This window comes from Poromitra crassiceps (assembly GCF_964638095.1).
Source record: "Poromitra crassiceps genome assembly, chromosome: 30".
In the NCBI taxonomy this organism is placed as follows: domain Eukaryota; kingdom Metazoa; phylum Chordata; class Actinopteri; order Beryciformes; family Melamphaidae; genus Poromitra; species Poromitra crassiceps.
This window is the reverse complement of record NC_139652.1, coordinates 15772951-15792836: the sequence shown is the minus strand read 5'-3', so window position 1 is coordinate 15792836 and position 19886 is coordinate 15772951. Positions and strand designations below refer to the sequence as shown.

General features: G+C 45.4%; 1 protein-coding gene across 1 annotated transcript in view; it reads right to left on the bottom strand.

The window, feature by feature from the left end:
* Positions 1 to 2809: 2809 nt before the first annotated feature.
* The window catches only part of LOC310800427 (pleckstrin homology domain-containing family A member 7-like), a gene marked incomplete at its 5' end in the record, with an annotated part of 57576 nt that continues 40499 nt past the window's right edge, over positions 2810 to 19886 (bottom strand). Inside the window, 10 exons of the mRNA XM_083663025.1 lie at positions 2810 to 3130; positions 5387 to 5427; positions 6604 to 6746; positions 7745 to 7878; positions 8901 to 9074; positions 13069 to 13341; positions 15294 to 15385; positions 15570 to 15666; positions 17323 to 17592; positions 19535 to 19665. Of these exons, the coding sequence (XP_083519151.1) occupies positions 5402 to 5427; positions 6604 to 6746; positions 7745 to 7878; positions 8901 to 9074; positions 13069 to 13341; positions 15294 to 15385; positions 15570 to 15666; positions 17323 to 17592; positions 19535 to 19665 (1340 nt within the window). The 3' untranslated portion in view covers positions 2810 to 3130; positions 5387 to 5401. The remainder of the gene's footprint in view (positions 3131 to 5386; positions 5428 to 6603; positions 6747 to 7744; positions 7879 to 8900; positions 9075 to 13068; positions 13342 to 15293; positions 15386 to 15569; positions 15667 to 17322; positions 17593 to 19534; positions 19666 to 19886) is intronic.

Genomic DNA, 19886 nt, shown 5'->3' with positions numbered 1-19886 from the left:
AAGGGACCTTGTCTTTGGTGTTTAGAACATGCAAAAGCTTTCATGAAATGGCCTTAGGTGAACCACTATTCTGGTATAATTAGCATTAGAGTGAAGCAAAACTGACATCAAAATATGGAAAAGTTATGGATTATTCCTTTACAATTTACTTAATAGGAAATATATACTTAGGAAAGAGAAAAAACTATATGCTCGATGTTAGCCCTACCCCTTTTTGCTCAAGCAGGACACAAACCAACATCAGTAGTCACAAATATTGTTAAATAACTATGAAATATACCTGTGATAAATGGTCATTTAATTTCACAGTGCAAACATTCACATTTAAGGCACATGAGCCTCAACAGTGCAAAAACATAAGGCACATATAGATTAAAGTTTTGTTCATATTAGAAAATGCATCGCAGAAAATACAAGTAAAGTTCAACAGTGTTTCTTTAAGAAAAATACTATCAAAACCCTTATTATAAATGGCAGCACTATATCAATAAACTGCTGTTGACATTTTACATGTGGAAGTACAAAATCCTGTTGAGGTAGTGCCCTCTGAAGTCACTTGTAATGTTAAAATACTGAATAAATTGCCCTAAAACACATCAGAAGAAGAATTAGAAGACTCTTGCTCATAGCCCAGCCAATACAGCCTGAACAGCATATAGGGCATCAACCAAGCCACCGAGTCCAATAACGGCGTTTTTAACAAAACTGGGAAGACGCACAAAGAAGATGGAATGTGCCTTGTAAAAAAAAAAGGGGGGGGGGGACAGCAGTATAATAGACACATACAGTACATGTATGACTGGAGATCAAGATTTAATTGTCATCATAGGACAGTGGTTCTCAAACTGTTTTGGCTTCAGTAGCCCCGCCCCCTTTCCCTGATTTCTGAATCCAAGTAAGCCTTTACCCGACTACAACATTTTGCTTAGAAAAGTGCAGCAAAAAATGATAGCTATGATGCAATGAATGAATGAGAACCCACCTTTTCAATATTACAAAATAGGAAATAGAGTGAAATACACTGCTCAAAAAATTGAAGGGAACACTTCACTGTCACAGACTGTATAAGACGACTAGGGTCCCAGCATGAAGAGTGTGGAGATGGCGTGGGGAACGTTCTGCTGCCATCATCCAGCATGAGCGGTTTGGTGGTGTGGCTCAGTGATGGTCTGGGGAGGCATTTCCTTGGAGGGTCGCACAGACCTGGCTTGTTCCCGTTCAAGCAGTGTTTGGAATTTGTGCCTCCTAAGCAGATTTATTTTAACGTTCATTTATTTTCATGATTGATTTGGACATTTTTCCATTTTCCCCTTTTCTCAAATACCCCATGTAGTTACTACCTTGTACCTCAGTTTGAGAACCACTGTCAGGAGAATCTCTTATTTACTAACAGAACTACAGTAAACTTTGATAAACTTTGATAAAGAGCTGATATTTCCATTGCGGCCTATACAGATATAATCTGTTGTAAAATAATTTAAATATCTTGGGATTGTGATAGACTCCAATCTCTCCTTTAAAACTCAGGTCAAGAAGGTATGCAACAGAGTCAAGTACAGCCTAGCAAACTTTCGTTTCATAAGGAACTGCATGTCAACTGAGGCTGCTAGACTGTACATGAATGCCATGATCATATCGCACATAACCTACTGTCTAACAAGCTGGTCACAGGTAAGTAGTTCTACCTTGAGACCTGTAGAAACACTATATTTGGTATTTTAACCTGTACTCTCTCTCTCCCCCGCACACGCACGCACATACACACACACACGCACACTCACACACACACACTCACACACACACACACACACACACACACACACACACACACACACACTTACATCATTCACATCCTACCTATACTTCCTTGACTACTATGTAATGTATATTTTTGTTTATTTAGGTGGAGGTTCCCTATAAGCCCCCTGGGCTTTTTTACCTCTCCCTGCACAGTATCCTTTCTATTGTACAGCTGTCATTGATGTGTATATTTTATTGTCTTGTTTTTACTGTGCGAATAAATAAACTACAAACTACAAACTACAAACTATACAAACAAACCATGAAAACCCTTGACAAGAAACCAATCCGCTTTCATCACTGCAGCATATTAGAGAAACACAACCTTTTGAGCTGGGAAAACCTGATCAAACATGCAAACATATGTCTCGTTTACAAAATTATTCATGACATGGCTCCTCCCCCACTCAGTGTGTTTGTTAGCCAACGACCTAACACTAACCATATCACAAGAGGAGTCACTAAAGGAAACTGCATCATCCCCCTAAGAAAATCCGCCTTCAGTCAGTCAGCCTTCTCAACTATAGCCGCACATGAATGGAATGTTATACCAGTCCATATTAGAGAACTTACCACCTACAGGTCTTTTTCCAGAGCATTAAGGACATGGTTACTAAGTCACCAAATCTGCCCGCATTAGTTTAGGAAACCATTCTGTGTGCCCCATTGTGTTGTGCTGCACATGTCTGCATGTCCTCATATGGTGCTGCTGTCTTCTGTCGCTACAGTAACTATGTCTGCGGTGCTGCTGTAACGTTGTCTTGCAGTTTGTACTGTATCTACCTTACTGCATGTCTATTATTATTATTATTGTAAACTTGTCTTTTGTTTTTAGGATGCCATCTTTACACCTGGCCAGGGACTACAGATGTAAACTAGCCCCCGGGCTAAGTACCAGTAGAGCCTCAGTAGAGCCCTTCCTCTGTATGCCACCCTCCTTCCTCTCAAAACACAATAAATACATGATTTATGGCAAAACATTTAATCGTCTGAAAATATTGGCTTTCATTCCACTGTTCTTTTATTCACTCATGAAAATACATTCCAAACTGTGAAATACAGGTAGGTAATGGCAGGTAAAAGCGATTCACTCGTGTTATAAATTATCATTAATTCAGTGCAGAAGCAGTACAATTTGATTCCATTTCAAAACTATGAATTACACACTTTTTTAACTTAATTTTTTTCATGTGTATCTTGTTCTCACTCTGATAAAAAAAAGGCATTTGTTAAAAGTAAATCATTTAGTTGCTAATTGCTCAAACATGATTGACTCTTGTTCCCACATCAGTAGTCGTCACGCTGGGTCAGTGCTCAGCAGCAGCTTTGGCTGAAAAGACAAATCATGACAAGGAGAAGTCTGATGTCAATATTAAGTCTTGCAGTCAGTAAATCAGGTGTGTCTGAACACGTAGATTTTGTGGGTGTGTATCTGATTTTAACAGGATTTCATTTTTTTTATAAGATTCAACAGGACAAATCATATCTGAGGAGACCTGCTAGGTCATTAGGTTTTGCATAGCATTTTAGGTTTGTTTTAGAATACTTAGGTGCCAGATAGGGGGTGTCACATAGTAAAATATATTAAGTGCAAGAAAGTTTAGACAATCACAGGAGAGGAAAAGTACATTTTGCATAGGCTACTTAATTATAACAGTCAGTATTTTGGTATTTGGTTCTACTGACAGGTTATAGTACTATTTGACCCAGGTCATGTTCTTCAGTGATAAAATATTGCTCATTAACATAACTGCACAAACCACTGTGCATGTACAGTACACTAAACCAATTATTAACTGTCATTAATTCCTCCAAGAGTCTCATCAAGTGTTATTTTGCCTAGCAAGACACATGACTCGATCGCACCAAAAGACCATTTGCACATTTGCAAGGCCACCGCACTTCTCCAAAGAAGCCGTCTCATCACACAGACCACAGCAGCACAGAAGAGACCTGAAGCTCTGATGAGTAAACCACCCAAACCAGGGGAACCAGGACTGTGCACAGATCTTTTGGGGGGACTCAAGACAAAATGGTATTCCTTGGTCGGTCAGGGCGCCTAATCGTTGCGGAAGGGAACTGGTGGGAATAGCGAGATCCTGCCACGTGCTACGTCCTGCCGGTGAAGCTCCCCGCTGTCAGGTGAAAAGAAGCGGCTGGCAACTGTGCATGTGTCGGAGGAAGCATGGTGCTAGTCTACAGCTCTCCCCAGAGTAGCAGAGGGTGGAGCAGCGACCGGGACAGCAGGGGGAAATTGGCCAAGTGCAATTGGGGAGAAAATGGGGGAAATCAGGAGGGGAAAAAATAAGACAAAATGGTATTCCCATATATGGCAAGAGAAAAGGATTAGGGCCACATGTGAAATGTGATTTGAGTTTAGGGATGCACCATATATCAGCATATCATATCGGCCGTAATCTTTTTAACATATCGGCATCGGTCCGATGTTGCAATGTTATTCAAATCAGTTATCGGTATCAGCCAAAATGTTCACATTGAGAGGAAATAATGTGGTAAATCTATGATTTATGGGCTTCTCCAAATCATTTGAAAAAAAAAAAAAAAAAAAAATGCATTACTTTTTCAAATTCACAGTGTTTACATGTGCTATTCAGTAAGTACAAAATTTGATTATCATGTGTTTTTATACAGATATCGACATGGGTAAATATTCATATCGGTGCATCCCTATTTGAGTTCTGTGATTAATCTCAGAATTCTGAGTTTAAAGTCAGAATACGTTGAAAATTCAGAGATTACTTCTAAAATGGGTTGTCTTCAGGCTGTACAAAAAGATATTTTGTCAGCATGATTAAGTGCTTATGCAGAGAATTATCACAGGAAAAAGTACCAGTAAAGTGTGACAAGTGGTTTCAGTCCAAATTAGGCCTGATCCTGATCCATGCACGTTCCTGCCCAAACCCAACAACCACTGTAGAAATATACACTGTAAAACCACACACACACCCTGCCCAAACCCAACAACCACTGTAGAAATATACACTGTAAAACCACACACCCTGCCCAAACCCAACCAGCACACACTGTAGAAATACACACTGTAAAACCACACACCCTGCCCAAACCCAACAACCACTGTAGAGATATACACTGTAAAACCACACACCCTGCCCAAACCCAACCAGCACACACTGTAGAAATACACACTGTAAAACCACACACCCTGCCCAAACCCAACAACCACTGTAGAAATATACACTGTAAAACCACACACCCTGCCCAAACCCAACAACCACTGTAGAAATACACACTGTAAAACCACACACCCTGCCCAAACCCAACAACCACTGTAGAAATATACACTGTAAAACCACACACCCTGCCCAAACCCAACAACCACTGTAGAAATACACACTGTAAAACCACACACCCTGCCCAAACCCAACAACCACTGTAGAAATATACACTGTAAAACCACACACCCTGCCCAAACCCAACCAGCACACACTGTAGAAATACACACTGTAAAACCACACACACACCCTGCCCAAACCCAACCAGCACACACTGTAGAAATACACACTGTAAAACCACACACACCACCCAGAGGGGAGATGGCAGGTACCTGGACCAGACATGTTCACCAAGTCTCCAGCCACTCACTCCCTGCACACCAGGAACAATGACAGATCATGGGTTAGCAGTGTGAGCTAATGTAGCAAGCTTAGATGTCCCTTGTCACTTTTTAATGCACTGGGTCCCCCTTTTTCATAATTCTTTTGACGCCACGGTAAACATATACGCGCACCAGTGCCTTAAAAAGGGGTACCCAGTGTGTTAAAAAGGGGTACCCAGTGCGTACCCAGTGCGTTAAAAAGGGGTACCCAGTGCATTAAAAAGGGGTACCCAGTGTGTTAAAAAGGGGTACCCAGTGTGTTAAAAAGGGGTACCCAGTGTGTTAAAAAGGGGTACCCAGTGTGTTAAAAAGGGGTACCCAGTGCGTTAAAAAGGGGTACCCAGTGCGTTAAAAAGGGGTACCCAGTGTGTTAAAAAGGGGTACCCAGTGTGTTAAAAAGGGGTACCCAGTGTGTTAAAAAGGGGTACCCAGTGCGTTAAAAAGGGGTACCCAGTGCGTTAAAAAGGGGTACCCAGTGTGTTAAAAAGGGGTACCCAGTGTGTTAAAAAGGGGTACCGAGTGCGTTAAAAAGGGGTACCCAGTGTGTTAAAAAGGGGTACCCAGTGTGTTAAAAAGGGGTACCCAGTGGTACCGAGTGCGTTAAAAAGGGGTACCCAGTGTGTTAAAAAGGGGTGCCCAGTGTGTTAAAAAGGGGTATCCAGTGCATTAAAAAGGGGTTCCCAGTGTGTTAAAAAGAGGTACCCAGTGCATTAAAAAGGGGTACCCAGTGTTTTAAAAAGTGATGCCATGCAATCCTGACCAAACGTCAGGATTTGAGGAGTTGAGAGTGAGAACAGGTTGTTTCTGTTCCATGTATGTTACTTGTCACACAGTGCCATGTATGTTGTCACACAGACATGTATGTTGTCACATGTATGTTGTCACACAGTGACATGTGAATTATTATTGGTAAAATGACTGCTGGTTTATGACAACAGCACTTTATAGGTTTCTTACATTTCAGGGGCTGCATTGTGCATTCATTGTGCTTGTGTGTATGTATGTATGTATGTATGTGTGTGTGTGTGTGTGTGTGTGTGTGTGTGTGTGTGTGTGTGTGTGTGTGTGTGTGTGTGTGTATGTGGTGTGTCTGTGTGTGTGTGTGTGTGTGTGTGTGTGTGTGTGTGTGTGTATTGTGTATGTGTGTGTTGTGTGTGAACACTAACCTGCAACCTGTTTGCTCTTGCGTGAGGCCTCTGAAGCGAGGACATGAGAGACACTCATGATCTTCTCCTGCTGCTGCAGAGCTGAGTCCAGCTCACTGAAGTCCAGCATCGCACTGAGCCTTGACGGATGTCTGTTCTGAACACTGACACACACACACACACACACACACACACACACACACACACACACACACACACACACACACACACACACACACACACACACACACACTCATGAATATAAACCAGGAACTGCATTATTGACCAGTCTAATGCTGCATTCATTTATGGTAGGAACTGGTAAGTGGCAAACGCGTCATCTCCGACCTACGTGCGTTCGAGCTTCAGGCTTCAAGTCACAAAACCATGGATGCTAATAGCCGTTAGCTGTCTAAGCTAACAGCTAATAAACAACATTAACATTTAGTTGTATGGGTTTAACCAACTATTGTATTGTATGCTGATTGGTATGAAAGCTTACTATTGTTGAAAATAAATGAAAAAATGTGTCAAAAATACATTTTAAATTCTTACAACTGTGGACGCCATGTTGAAATGACGTCAAATGATGCGCTGGGAGAAACTGGGGGTTCAGAAATCGTACCCAAGTTTGCAAGTAGGAACTCCCAGTTAACATGGCGTTTTATTAGATTTTTGCTAGTTATAAACGAGCGCAGCATTAATGTCTGGCTGTGGCTCTGGAGGTAGAGCAGGTCGTCCACTAATCAGAACGTCGGTGGTTCGATCCCCGGCTCCATGTCGAGGTGTCCTTGGGCAAGATACTGAACCCCAAATTGCTACTGATGGTTGCGCCAGCACCATCAGTGTATGTGTGTGAATGTGCTGTAAAGCTCTTTGAGGGGTCGGTAGACTAGAAAAGCACTTTATAAATGCATCCATTTCCCATATAATAATAAGCAAGTGAGTTCTTAAATTGACCAGTTAAACAAACAAGGAGAAACAAACAAACCACCAGGGAGTCCAAATTTGGCGATACAAAACAGCCACGCTTGTCTGACTCCAAACAGCTGCCCCTGGCCTACAAACATGGCCGTGTGGTGAGGTCATCCCGCATGTGTGTGTGTGTGTGTGTGTGTGTGTGTGTGTGTGTGTGTGTGTGTGTGTGTGTGTGTGTGTCTACCTGGACTTGGCCAGGAGGTTCTTAATGCGCTCTGTGCGGCGGGAGCGCTCCTCCTCCTCCTCTGGACTCAGTGGCTCGTCAGGGTCAGACTCCACGTAACGCTCAGGGATGGGAACCTTCGGCGGTTTGGCCAGCTGCAAGGACCACACAGAGACATGACTGCCTGGACTACGCAGACATGACTGCCTGGACCACACTGACAAGACTGCCTGGACCACGCAGACATGACTGCCTGGACCACGCAGACATGACTGCCTGGACCACGCAGACATGACTGCCTGGACCACGCAGACATGACTGCCTGGACCACACAGACATGACTGCCTGGACCACACAGACATGACTGCCTGGACCACGCAGACATGACTGCCTGGACCACACAGACATGACTGCCTGGACCACACAGACATGACTGCCTGGACCACACAGACATGACTGCCTGGACCACGCAGACATGACTGCCTGGACCACGCAGACATGACTGCCTGGACCACACAGACATGACTGCCTGGACCACACTGACATGACTGCCTGGACCACGCAGACATGACTGCCTGGACCACACAGACATGACTGCCTGGACCACACAGACATGACTGCCTGGACCACACAGAGACATGACTGCCTGGACCACACAGACATGACTGCCTGGACCACACAGACATGACTGCCTGGACCACACAGAGACATGACTGCCTGGACCACACAGACATCACTGCCTGGACCACACTGACATGACTGCCTGGACCACACTGACATGACTGCCTGGACCACACTGACATGACTGCCTGGACCACACAGACATGACTGCCTGGACCACGCAGACATGACTGCCTGGACCACACAGACATGACTGCCTGGACCACACTGACATGACTGCCTGGACCACACAGACATGACTGCCTGGACCACACAGACATGACTGCCTGGACCACACAGACATGACTGCCTGGCAACGATTTTCCATGCATTCATTAGATTCAATATAATATCCAGGAATAAATAGGTGAGAGAAAGACATTTCTCCAGATGTGCCAGAGCTTCTATCCTTTGAACCTGTGACTTCCTCTTACGGGCCGGTCCACACCACCAGGCCCAACCTGCTGCCTTTATTTTGCGCGCCTGAGACAGAGACCACGCAGATGAGGACTTTTACCTCTCGGCTGATGTCCAGGTCGTAGTCCAGAGGCTCCAGATCCGCCTCTCTGAGGGGTGTGGCCGTCACCGTCACCCACTCGTCTGACTGGACCCTCCCCCTCTCTTTCACCTGGGACCGCCCTTCATCGCTCTGGCCCTCGGCCCCGAGTCGCTCCTCCTGGAAGTCAAACACCTGGGGAAGAGTTGGGGGGTGGGGGAGGGGGTTAGGGATCAGGATAATGGACAAAATCCCAGCTGTTTGTGATGGATTTTTGAAGGTGTTGCATGTTGCAGTGTTTTAATATCAGTAATCATTCCAACGTGAATTTTGAGACATTAATATAATCACAGCAAACACATGATATCATCGAGAGGATTGGCAGTCAATGGTCTCTACCAGCCTCTACACTGCATTTCACTTTAGGAGCCACTGGGTTGGCTTTCACGGGAAATCTGCAGGGTTGCTGTATGGCACAAAACAGCAAGAGGGCGCTGTTGTTCCAGAGCAAACAAGTTCAGAGATTTTGCTGACAGCACCAGATGGACAAATCCCTTCCAACATGTTTCTCCTCTTCAATCAAGGCAAAGAGAAAATGCAGCGCACAGAGCATTTTAATGGTGCGGAGAGAGGGGGGCTCTGTGCGACAGTGGGGTTTATGGGAAATGTAGTCTTAATTTTGAGAAACACTAGCACTAACAATTACCACTGTCATTAAACTGAGGCTACCAACCGTCTCCATGGACTCATTTGTTTACAGTGATTTTTTTTTTACCAAAGTGTCAATTCATTTGACAATAGCATTATTAAGCATTTTAAGTTCTCTGGTTAAATGTGTATTGTCGCTTCCTGCAATCGTCTGCAGTGAGTCTTCTTGACAAACACCAAAATAAAGGGAGACAATTCTGAATTTCAATGTTTCTTTGCGATGTGGAACCAGGAATAATTAGAGTAAGGAGTCAGCCCAGGGATATCATGTTTAGTATCATTAACACAGAAGGAACCCTGCCACCAGAGGCTATCATTATGATTATTAATGAGTAGTCTGGGCACCTTTCACCCCGCTGTTTGTCATGGGGGCGTAAACCACGGAACCAGAATGAACACCGGAAGGAAGTGCGCCAAAAAACGTCTTTGTTGCCGTTAGCTTGCCTTCTCTTTCCTCGATTAATTGTCTGATGCAAAGCTTCTGTATTGGCTTAAAAGATGTGAGATTGTGAATCCGCAATGCTTCTAAAAGAACTTCTTCAAAAACTTCGTTCGGTACGTCCATCTTTTGTTTTGTTTTTTGCCGTTCCGATACGTTGTGTCTAATTGTCAAGTTAACGTAAAAGTTGCCGCTGTTACTTCCTGTCTAGGGCGGGCTCTAGGCCGGAACCAGAAAGGGTGACAAAATCACTTGTAAAGGGAGGCCAGGCTCTTTCTCGCCGAGAAGAGCCTGGTGACGCGAGGTTAATTAATGAGTGTTTCTGGAAGCTGTAATTACAGTAGGCTACATATCATTGCTCTCTCTGTCTCTCTATCACAGTGGGGGTCAACGTGGGGTCGAAATGTTAAACTTCACTAGTATTTCATTTAGAACATGTGAATACAATTTAGGATGTAAAATAATGACTGTTTTGAGCATAGTGCAATACAGATAGAATTCTGGACAAAATCATATCTGATCCAAAAATATTCTGAGTTTTGGGTCCAAGCGAAGCGATCTCATCAAATCATCAGAGCCTCTCATCAAATGGGGGTCCGTGACTCTAATGTGGACTGAATTAGGGGTCTTTGATATGAAAAAACGTTGAGAATTACTGCTCTATTACATACACACATACAAACACACTTGCATGCATGAAATGACCGGTCGTATTTTCTGACTTGTTTTCTGACGTGTGTGTGTGTGTGTGGTGAGGGGTACTTGTGAGTAATCATCCAAGGTGCAGCAAAGCCATGCATGCATCCTTCCCTCTCCAGCGCCTCTTCAGGACAGCAGCAGTACTGCAGCAGCAGCCTGCAGCACGGTCTGATCTGTCTGATGTATCCCCCATCATGCTTTGACAAACACTGCGTCTCTCTCATGCCTTGTTGTGCTCAGGAGAAGCGACCAATCACACACAGAGGAAAGAAAGACCGTCATGCAAACAAACATATATTCAACCCCCCCGATTAGGAAGAACACAGCCAGAGGTTCAGAAGCAAGAAACTCTCTTTATTGTCGAGTGCAAATCTCTACATGATAGAAAAGAAAAAAGGAAAGGAGTTGTGCGTTGCTTCTCAATTACACAGAATTAGATGGTGATTAGCAGTTCACTTCTCTAAGTTCTCAACTACTATCAGTCTAACCTTCAACTGAGTGATCTCCTCCCAACTATTTCTTCTCACTGACCTGATGTAGTTGTGGAGTGGTTAAAGCAATATGGCGGAAAAGGACTCCGGATTAACACTTTGGGGGGGACAAGGAGTGGACAATAGAGAGCCATAGAGAGCCAGGACTGCGTTATGACACACACATTATGGATTCTCAATAATTATGATCAATCTGTGTTACACACACAAAGTCGGTACATGCCACTGTACTGTACATACACCAACACCATACTTCCCCCGGGACAACATCGTCCACTCCTTGTTTCTACTTCTCTAATATTGCATTTCAGCCCAGTTGCTTGAACCTGTCCTGCATGTTTCAGTATAGGCCACTCAAAACGTACTCAAGCGTGCGCCTTCCTCTCCAACTTTAACTGTTAGCAGTGTCATTATCAACCACACTCAAGCTATAAAAATACCCTTGTAACGGTTACAAGAAAAGGCTGTAATAATGTGGATGGTAATTCAAATATTTTATAAAATGGTGTAAACATGTTATTATATGCTGATGTAACTGGAGTGTAGAAAATTAAATATACTCTGGACATTATGGCTATAAGAGGCGGATATCGGGTAATAGCAGATGATGAACTATAGGTATTGCTCACTGTTACAGGATTTGTGGGAAATGTAGTCTCATTACAGGTAGATCTCACAGCAATCCGGTTAAGAGTGAGTGTTAGTCTGTAGTCACGATTGATTCCAATCTGCTAATTATGTCATGTAATCTTAAAGGAAGACTCAGACATTTTGAATTCCTACGACATTTTCTACCAATTACACACGGGTAGAAAAGGGCTCGTTAGCATTGTTAGCGTTCTTAATTGAAAACAAGGGGCACACCTAGCTACAAGCTAGAGGCTACTTCCTCAAAATGCCGAAGTATTCCGTTCAGGATCAAACCAGCAGGGTCCTGACTTCATTGTGCTATTACACAGAAAAGCAACCTTAAAGCTCTGCAACACTGGGATGATTTTGCAGTGAAACGTTGATTCGGGACGTGAATTTGACACTGGGATGATTTTGCAGTGAAACGTTGATTCAGGAGGTGAATTTGTTGCAAAGGCAAAGGGGGTTAGGGGATCATCAGCAAAACAAGGCACTTGGATTTCATGTGAAGAAAAGAAAGCGGGGAGGAGTGATCATGATTTGTGCCACTAGCGCTGCCCACTTTCTCATATCTTTAATTCAACCTGAAAACGTCACTTTCCTTTTCCCAACATTATCCCCCAGTCCTCTATATTCTCTATAATATACCAAATCTCTACAAAATATAACTGTACAACTGTATACTGAAAATATCCCTCAGTAAATAAATAAAAGTGTACATGTACAAGGTGTGTGAATGTACAGAGATGGGCTGTTCTCTCTACTCTCTGGTGATAAAAAAAACTGAGAAAAGAAGACAAGAGTGATGCCTTCAATTCCCTCCTTTACTCAATGGATTTACATTCAGAATTGTGTCAGTGAGGTCCCACCAGGGGGCAGTGTTACGCAGGTGAACCTTTCAAAAATAAAAACCGTTCCTTTCCCTCCCCTACTCCTCAAAGTAGTCCCCATGCCCACATTGTCTCCCATCGTTCTTTGCAAGCCCAGCCTAAAGCGTCAGCCAAGCTAGCTAGCCAGCCAAAGCCAGTCCCACCCTTTAGCTTGTTAGTGCTCGCGTCAACAACAACAACCAGTGGTTACACAAAGGGGGGAGAGCAGCGCTAGCGTGTTAGCATCCCCCGCTACGTTATGATGTGGTCGGTGGCGGTAGGGTGTTGTAGCAGCAGTGGTGGTGGTGCTCCCTGTGCCTGCTGCTGCTGCGCGGGGGCGGGGGGTAACGTACGGAGGCCGGGGGGTCCGAGGTGTAGGAGGGCAGCCTGGAGGAAGAGGAGGAGCGCTGCGTGTAGACGGGGAGCCCGGTGCTGCCAGAGCGCTCGCCCTGGCTCAGGTTCCTCTTGCGCTCGCGGACCAGCGCCCTCTGGTGGCGCTTCATACGCTCCAGCTGCTCCTCGGCGCTCATGCGGCCTCGCGGCTGCTGGCTGGCCGCGGCCTGCTGCTGCTGCTGCTGCGCCTCGGTGGGCGAGGACAGCCGCTCCAAGGCACTCTTGGGTCTCTCCTGGTGGACAGAGGGAAGAGTGCAGGCAGGATTGGCAGAGAGAGCGAGAGTTTAGGAGAGATGGAGTGAGAGTTGAGAGAAAGAGGAAGGTAGCTTATGATGAAATGAGTGGAGGGGTAGAGAGTAAGAGAGACAGGTGGTTGAGATAGATGGAGGATACGATAGGATATATATATATATATATATATATATATATATATATATATATGATGGAGAATGAAATATGGTGAGGAAAAAAGACAGGTAAACAAAATAGGAAGGGATTTGTACTATTCAAGTTGCATGAATCTTCTATGACTATTCTAGGACACACAGCACAATTTATATGGCCAGAATTTCACAGAGACCTATGTTCAAATGTTATCTTTTGCGGAATAGAGGATTTGAAGGTCCTAGAGAGATATTGTGTTGGCTAAAAAGAACTATCACTTGAGACTTTGAGAGGATGGTCATTTGGGTTGTACTTCCTTAAAAAGGTTTCAAGATAGTTACGTTTTCCACTGTCAGAAGAAAGAATTCACGCACACGTTTCGGTCACTCAGACCTTCATCAGGTTCATCATTTTACCTGATGAAGGTCTGAGTGACCGAAACGTTGTGTAATAAAGTTTGCCAGTAACTGGATAGTAGTGATGCGCGGGTCACCCAGAACCCGCCGGGTCCCGCGGGCTGGGCCGCCCCGCAGGCGGGCTGGGTTGGCAAATTATGAAAATATCGCGGGTGCGGGTGGGGCAGGCTCAGAACGTGACAAAGCAACATTATTAAATAATTTAGAGCAATGAAACACGCAGAGTAATTAACCTTAAAGACGTTAACTCTCACACGTAGGTACACACAATCAGACAGACTCCTGCTGCACTCTCTATAGCCTACATGGAGTAAAGAAACGCTTCAATGAGGTAGCCTATGTGCTCTCAAAACAAACATTTTGGAAGGATTATTCGCTGTAATTATTATTTGAAGTGTCCATATAATGCCACCGCAGATTTTCTGTTGTGGACTCGACTGTGATCTATTTGTCAACTTTACTGCAACGTGAGTAGGCTGTGAACAATTGAGTGCGCATGAGGTAATTAAAAGAAATCAGACAGCGAGTCTGGCCGTATCTGCAAGCCGTGTGCGCACCTGCTGCTGCACTACTACGTTTAGCCTACTACTGCAACATGCAACATGGAGAGCGCATGAGGTAATTAAAATAAATGGGGAAGAATAAGAACTGTTTCTGTAGCCTGCCTAGTGCCTACCTCTACCTGCTACCTCCATTTGAAACACTGCGGTCACGCCATCCACACTTTGGGGAAGCGTAGTCGGTCGCGCTATCTGAAGACCATGGATTAATTGAAGAAAGACCCACATGAAAGCAGCCGCGCAACTCATCCAGAGCAGACTAGGCTACAACTGTTGTCGCGCAGGGCAGCATGAGTGTCTGTCTGTGTGTGTGTGTGAGAGAGAGAGAGGGGGGAGAGAGACAGAGTTATTAGCTACTTTGCACACCTTGGAAGCTCTGCTGTGCTCCTCCTGCGTCCGGAGACATATTACATTAAATTGGCCGTTGCGGGCTGCTGGGTTGGGCTGGGTTCGGAATTTTCAGATATTTTAACGGGGCGGGCGGGGCGGGCTGGCTCCAATGACGGGTTGGGTTGGGGCGGGCCTTAAAAAAACCTGACCCGCGCATCACTACTGGATAGTGTGCGGGAACTCTTTCTTCTGCTTATGGACTCTTCTCCTCCGACGCACCTATCCATAAGATTGTGAGGATGTGCATCGGCTCTTCTTTCAAGTTTTCCACTGTAAAACTAAAACCTGACATTTGACTTGAGCTTAAAACACTTTTCTGTTATATTTACATAACATGTCCAACATTCACAGGCCTGTGAAATACACTTTCAAATGCCGACGTCTGACGTTTGCAGATCTATCTTCAGATATGCCAGGCGTGTTGTGGGGACTCACCCTGGCGATGGGGCACCCAGGGCCTCTCCTCAGGGTGACGTAGGACGAGATGGAGCTGGACTGGTTCAGTTGAGACGAGGAGCCCAAAAGACCTGGGCCGGATGACACGGGAACATGGATCGGCACAATTTGGTTTCGCTTAGTTCATTTTATTTGCACAGTGAGAAAAACAGACACAAAAGTGATGAAGACAGTAATAACATGCAGTTATGGGTATATGGTTATATACAGTGTACTGTATTGTATAGTGTATTGTGCCTGTTGGATCCCACATACCTTTGGTGGGGAAATACTGGTAGTCGACGTCAGACCCAGTGCTGTGGCGGCTCATCCCCGGCAACTCCGGTTCACTCAAGTACGACCGCAGCTCAACCTGAACACAGCAAGGCTGAGGTTAGAGGCTGAACTGGACTGAACACAGCAAGGCTGAGGTTAGACAGAGGCTGGACTGGACTGAAGAGGCTGAGGTTAGACAGAGCCTGGACTGGACTGAAGAGGCTGAGGTTAGACAGAGGCTGAACTGGACTGAACACAGCAAGGTTGAGGTTAGACAGATGCTGGACTGGACTGAAGGGGCTGAGGTTAGACATAGGCTGGACTGGACTGAACACAGCAAGGTTGAGGTTAGACAGATGCTGGACTGGACTGAAGGGGCTGAGGTTAGACAGAGGCTGGACTGGACTGAAGGGGCTGAGGTTAGACAGAGGCTGGACTGGACTGAAGGGGCTGAGGTTAGACAGAGGCTGGACTGGACTCATAGCTGCTGAGAATGTTTAGACTAGGTGCTCTTTGGCTGAATTAGGTCTTGCATACTGTAGAAACATGAATCCAAGGCTCTCCAAAGATAGTTTGGACTTGTGAGAACCTTTTAACCTTCTGGTACAATAAGCCTCCAATTAAGATAGTGTCTTTTTTTCCTACACATTTTGTAGTGTGTTTAATTCATCTTTTGTCTAACAGGCTCAGGTTAATCACAAGAGGTCCAGCAGATTCCTACAGCTTGTATCAGAACTGATACATATGATACATATGATGGAATATGATAATACTATACTAGATGATTTCTCCTCATTGTTTTTTGCACCATGATGCTAGAAATATATTTGAGATAGACATGATTTATACACATACCACTGTATTGGACATAAGGACGTGGAATCAGTTCAAATATTGCGTTCACTCATTGCAAAACTATGAGCACATCTGCTCTTTTAGCCTGCAGCACACGGCCCTGCCATAGTGTCCTTCCTATATGAGCTACTGACATTGCAAAGTCCTTTTCCAGAATGACGTTAAACAGCCTTGTTTTTTCATCAGCCACATTTTTCAATTGATCCATTTGGGTTTAAAAGGTTTTCATAAGCCCAAGGGCTGTGGGCCTTTCTGAAGCCATACAGTAGATGACTGTGTAATCCTTCAGCTGAATGAAAAAGACTAAAATCCCCAAAATTGGAAATAGGAAAGTAGGCAGTGGGTCCTACTAACAAAATTCAAGGCAAGAATGAAAAAGCCTTTATTTCAGATTGGCTTAACCCAACGCATGTCGGCAATCTGCCTCCATCAGGGGTGAAACCCTGATGAAGGCAGATTATGGACAAGAACCCCACCTCCAACGAGCACCTCTCCAGTTTGATAAACAGATTCCTGAAGCCAAGTAGCGTTCTTTTTCCTCTTTCTACATTCCGCAAACTTGGAGTTGGAAGGTTTTCCGCCGTACCTTATAGTCTCCGTTGACGTACTGGCCGCTCTCCCGTACCTTATAGTCTCCGTTGACGTACTGCCCGCTCTCCCGTACCTTATAGTCTCCGTTGACGTACTGCCCGCTCTCCCGTACCTTATAGTCTCCGTTGACGTACTGGCCGCTCTCCCGTACCTTATAGTCTCCGTTGACGTACTGCCCGCTCTCCCGTACCTTATAGTCTCCGTTGACGTACTGCCCGCTCTCCCGTACCTTATAGTCTCCGTTGACGTACTGCCCGCTCTCCCGTACCTTATAGTCTCCGTTGATGTACTGCCCGCTCTCCCGTACCTTATAGTCTCCGTTGACGTACTGCCCGCTCTCCCTGTCCCTCTTCCTCTCGTCCGACTGTCGCTTCAGCCCTCGCACCGACATGTGGCGGATGACCGATGCTTCTCTGGGGAGGGGCGGCACCACCGGGGGCGTGTCCTCGTAGTCATAGAGGCGTGGCACCACCGGGGGCGTGTCCTCGTAGTCATAGAGGCGTGGCACCACCGGGGGCGTGTCTTCATAGTCGTAGAGGCGTGGCAGTGGTGGCCGGGGCGGGGCGCTGTCCTCGGCCTGTACAGGTGCCATGACGAGAAAAAAACGAGTCAGCGTTTCACAAATTATACGTCCAAGTGAGGGAGTATAACTGACAGTCGAGGTTTTTGTATTTCCAGCTGATCATTTACACCAAGCGATTTGGATGAGCTCCACAAGATTTGGTACGTTGGCTGTTCCAAACAGACTTCTGTGGATCTTCATGTGAACGCTTCTGATGTAGAACTGTCAAACATGATCAGACTCACTGGAGCAGAAGTTCTGAAACTTGATATAAGTCAGGTTTATGGTGCTCCACCTTCTTGTGACGGACATGATCTCAGTTATTTCTTGTATACCTTTATTTATACAGGGGGAGTCTCACTGAGAGCAATGCTCTCTTTTTCAGGAGTGTCCTGTTCACATTCACACACACATTCATACCTGGAAGCTGACCAGTACAACCACAGTCTGATCTGCTGGCCACTGAGCAGCTCCACTGGAGCAGCTGGGGTTGAGTGCCTTGCTCAAGGACACTTCAGTGGTGGTAATGAGGGAGGGGCAAGCGCTGCCTTTTCACTTTGCCCACCCAGATTTATCCTGCCGGTCCCGGGGATTGAACCTACGACTTTCCGGTCACAAGCTCACTTCTCTAACCTTTGGACCACCACTGATATACGGATGGAGAGACTCAGATTCCTGAGGACCAACTAACTCACTTAACACGTTCATTGCCAACGACGTATTGATACGTCAAGCAGAATCCAACCGTTGACTGCCAGCAACGTATTGATACGTCAAAAAAATAGTTTTTTTTTTTTTGACGGTGGGGCGTTGATCAATCCCTTTTACGTCTCCTATACAATTATTGGAGGTATTGAATGTGTATAATCTATTTTACCGACCCACTAAGTGTTGACAGTGCTCCCCCAGACGAGCGAAATCAAAGAAAAAGGGAGCAAGCCATTCAAGGAAATGGCGAGGCGATTTTACAGTATTACATTCTCATGAAAATGGATGGGGGAAAACGCTCTCGTTTTCGCGCTGATTGCTGGCGATGCGGGATTGCAAATTTACATAATACATTACAGGTGGAACACACTTTGAAACACGCAGCATAAATATGACCAGAATCGCAAAAGCTTCTCTCAACCAAAACTCCAAGAAGCGAGCGAGTCCATGCCGACTTCCTCAAACAGCGGCCGTGCAGACAGGCACAGGACAGCAGCAAAAGCACTGAGACTGTGACGGCCGCTGCAGCCAAGAAGAGGGAGGAGTTGAAGCAACTCTCTTTCTCGCTCTCTCGCTCTCTCTCTCTCTCTCTCTCTCGCTCTCTCTCTCTCCCTCCCTCCCTCTCTCTCTCTCTCTCTCTCTCTCCCTCTCCCCCTCTCACTAGGATTAAACCTAGTGCGTCTCCCTCCCGAGAGGGAGGGAGAGAGAGAGAGAGGGAGGGAGAGCGAGAGGGAGGGAGAGAGAGAGAGAGAGAGAGAGAGAGAGAGGGAGGGAGAGCGAGGGGAAGGGAGAGAGAGAGAGAGAGAGAGAGAGCGAGAGGGGGAGGGAGAGAGAGAGAGAGAGAGAGCCAAAAATGAATGGTTAAAGTGACAGTTCTATCGAATTTCACAAAAAGCCGTTTATCTCTGAATATTTTTTCTGACGCTAAAACCATGCTGTATTCAACTGCTAATGCTTACATAACTACTAACTCTACAAACTAACTCTTTTAGACAGAGAAAGTACACATTCTATTAGTACTTTTGAGATATTGTATGTTCACAAACTCCAAGCAGAAAATAATCCTCGGCTCTTGTAAAATGAGCCACAATCCTCAAAAAACGGCTTGGCAGAAGCTACCTACAGCAAGAAAAAAACGGCTGGCAGTCAATGTGTTAAAAGATTCTCAACTATCTGGGACCCGTTTGTGGCCTCCTGGAACGAGGTGAAATGGTGCTGCAGGTTGTATGGACTGGAGGGTGACACTCACCCACTTTGGCACGGAGCTGTGAGGCAGGGTATGGGAGGCCAGGCTGGGGTTGGAGCTGCGAGGAGGAGGCTGGATCTCCGCGCTGTGGGAAGGCACTGCTGGGTCCGACATCGAAGGCACTAGTTTCCTCTCTGGTGTTGCGGAAGGAGAAAAGAAGAGGTTAGCTTTAAAATGTACAGGGTGTGTGATTTGGGTTTACCAGCATGAGTGGGAGAAATGACTGTCTATAACCTATAACTGCCCCAACCTTACTTACTTTTAAAAATAGACTAAAGACTTTTATGTTTACCGTCGCTTTTAACTGCTGACAGCTATTATGTAAACCGAATGAGTCCTCTATAAGCTTTTAGCT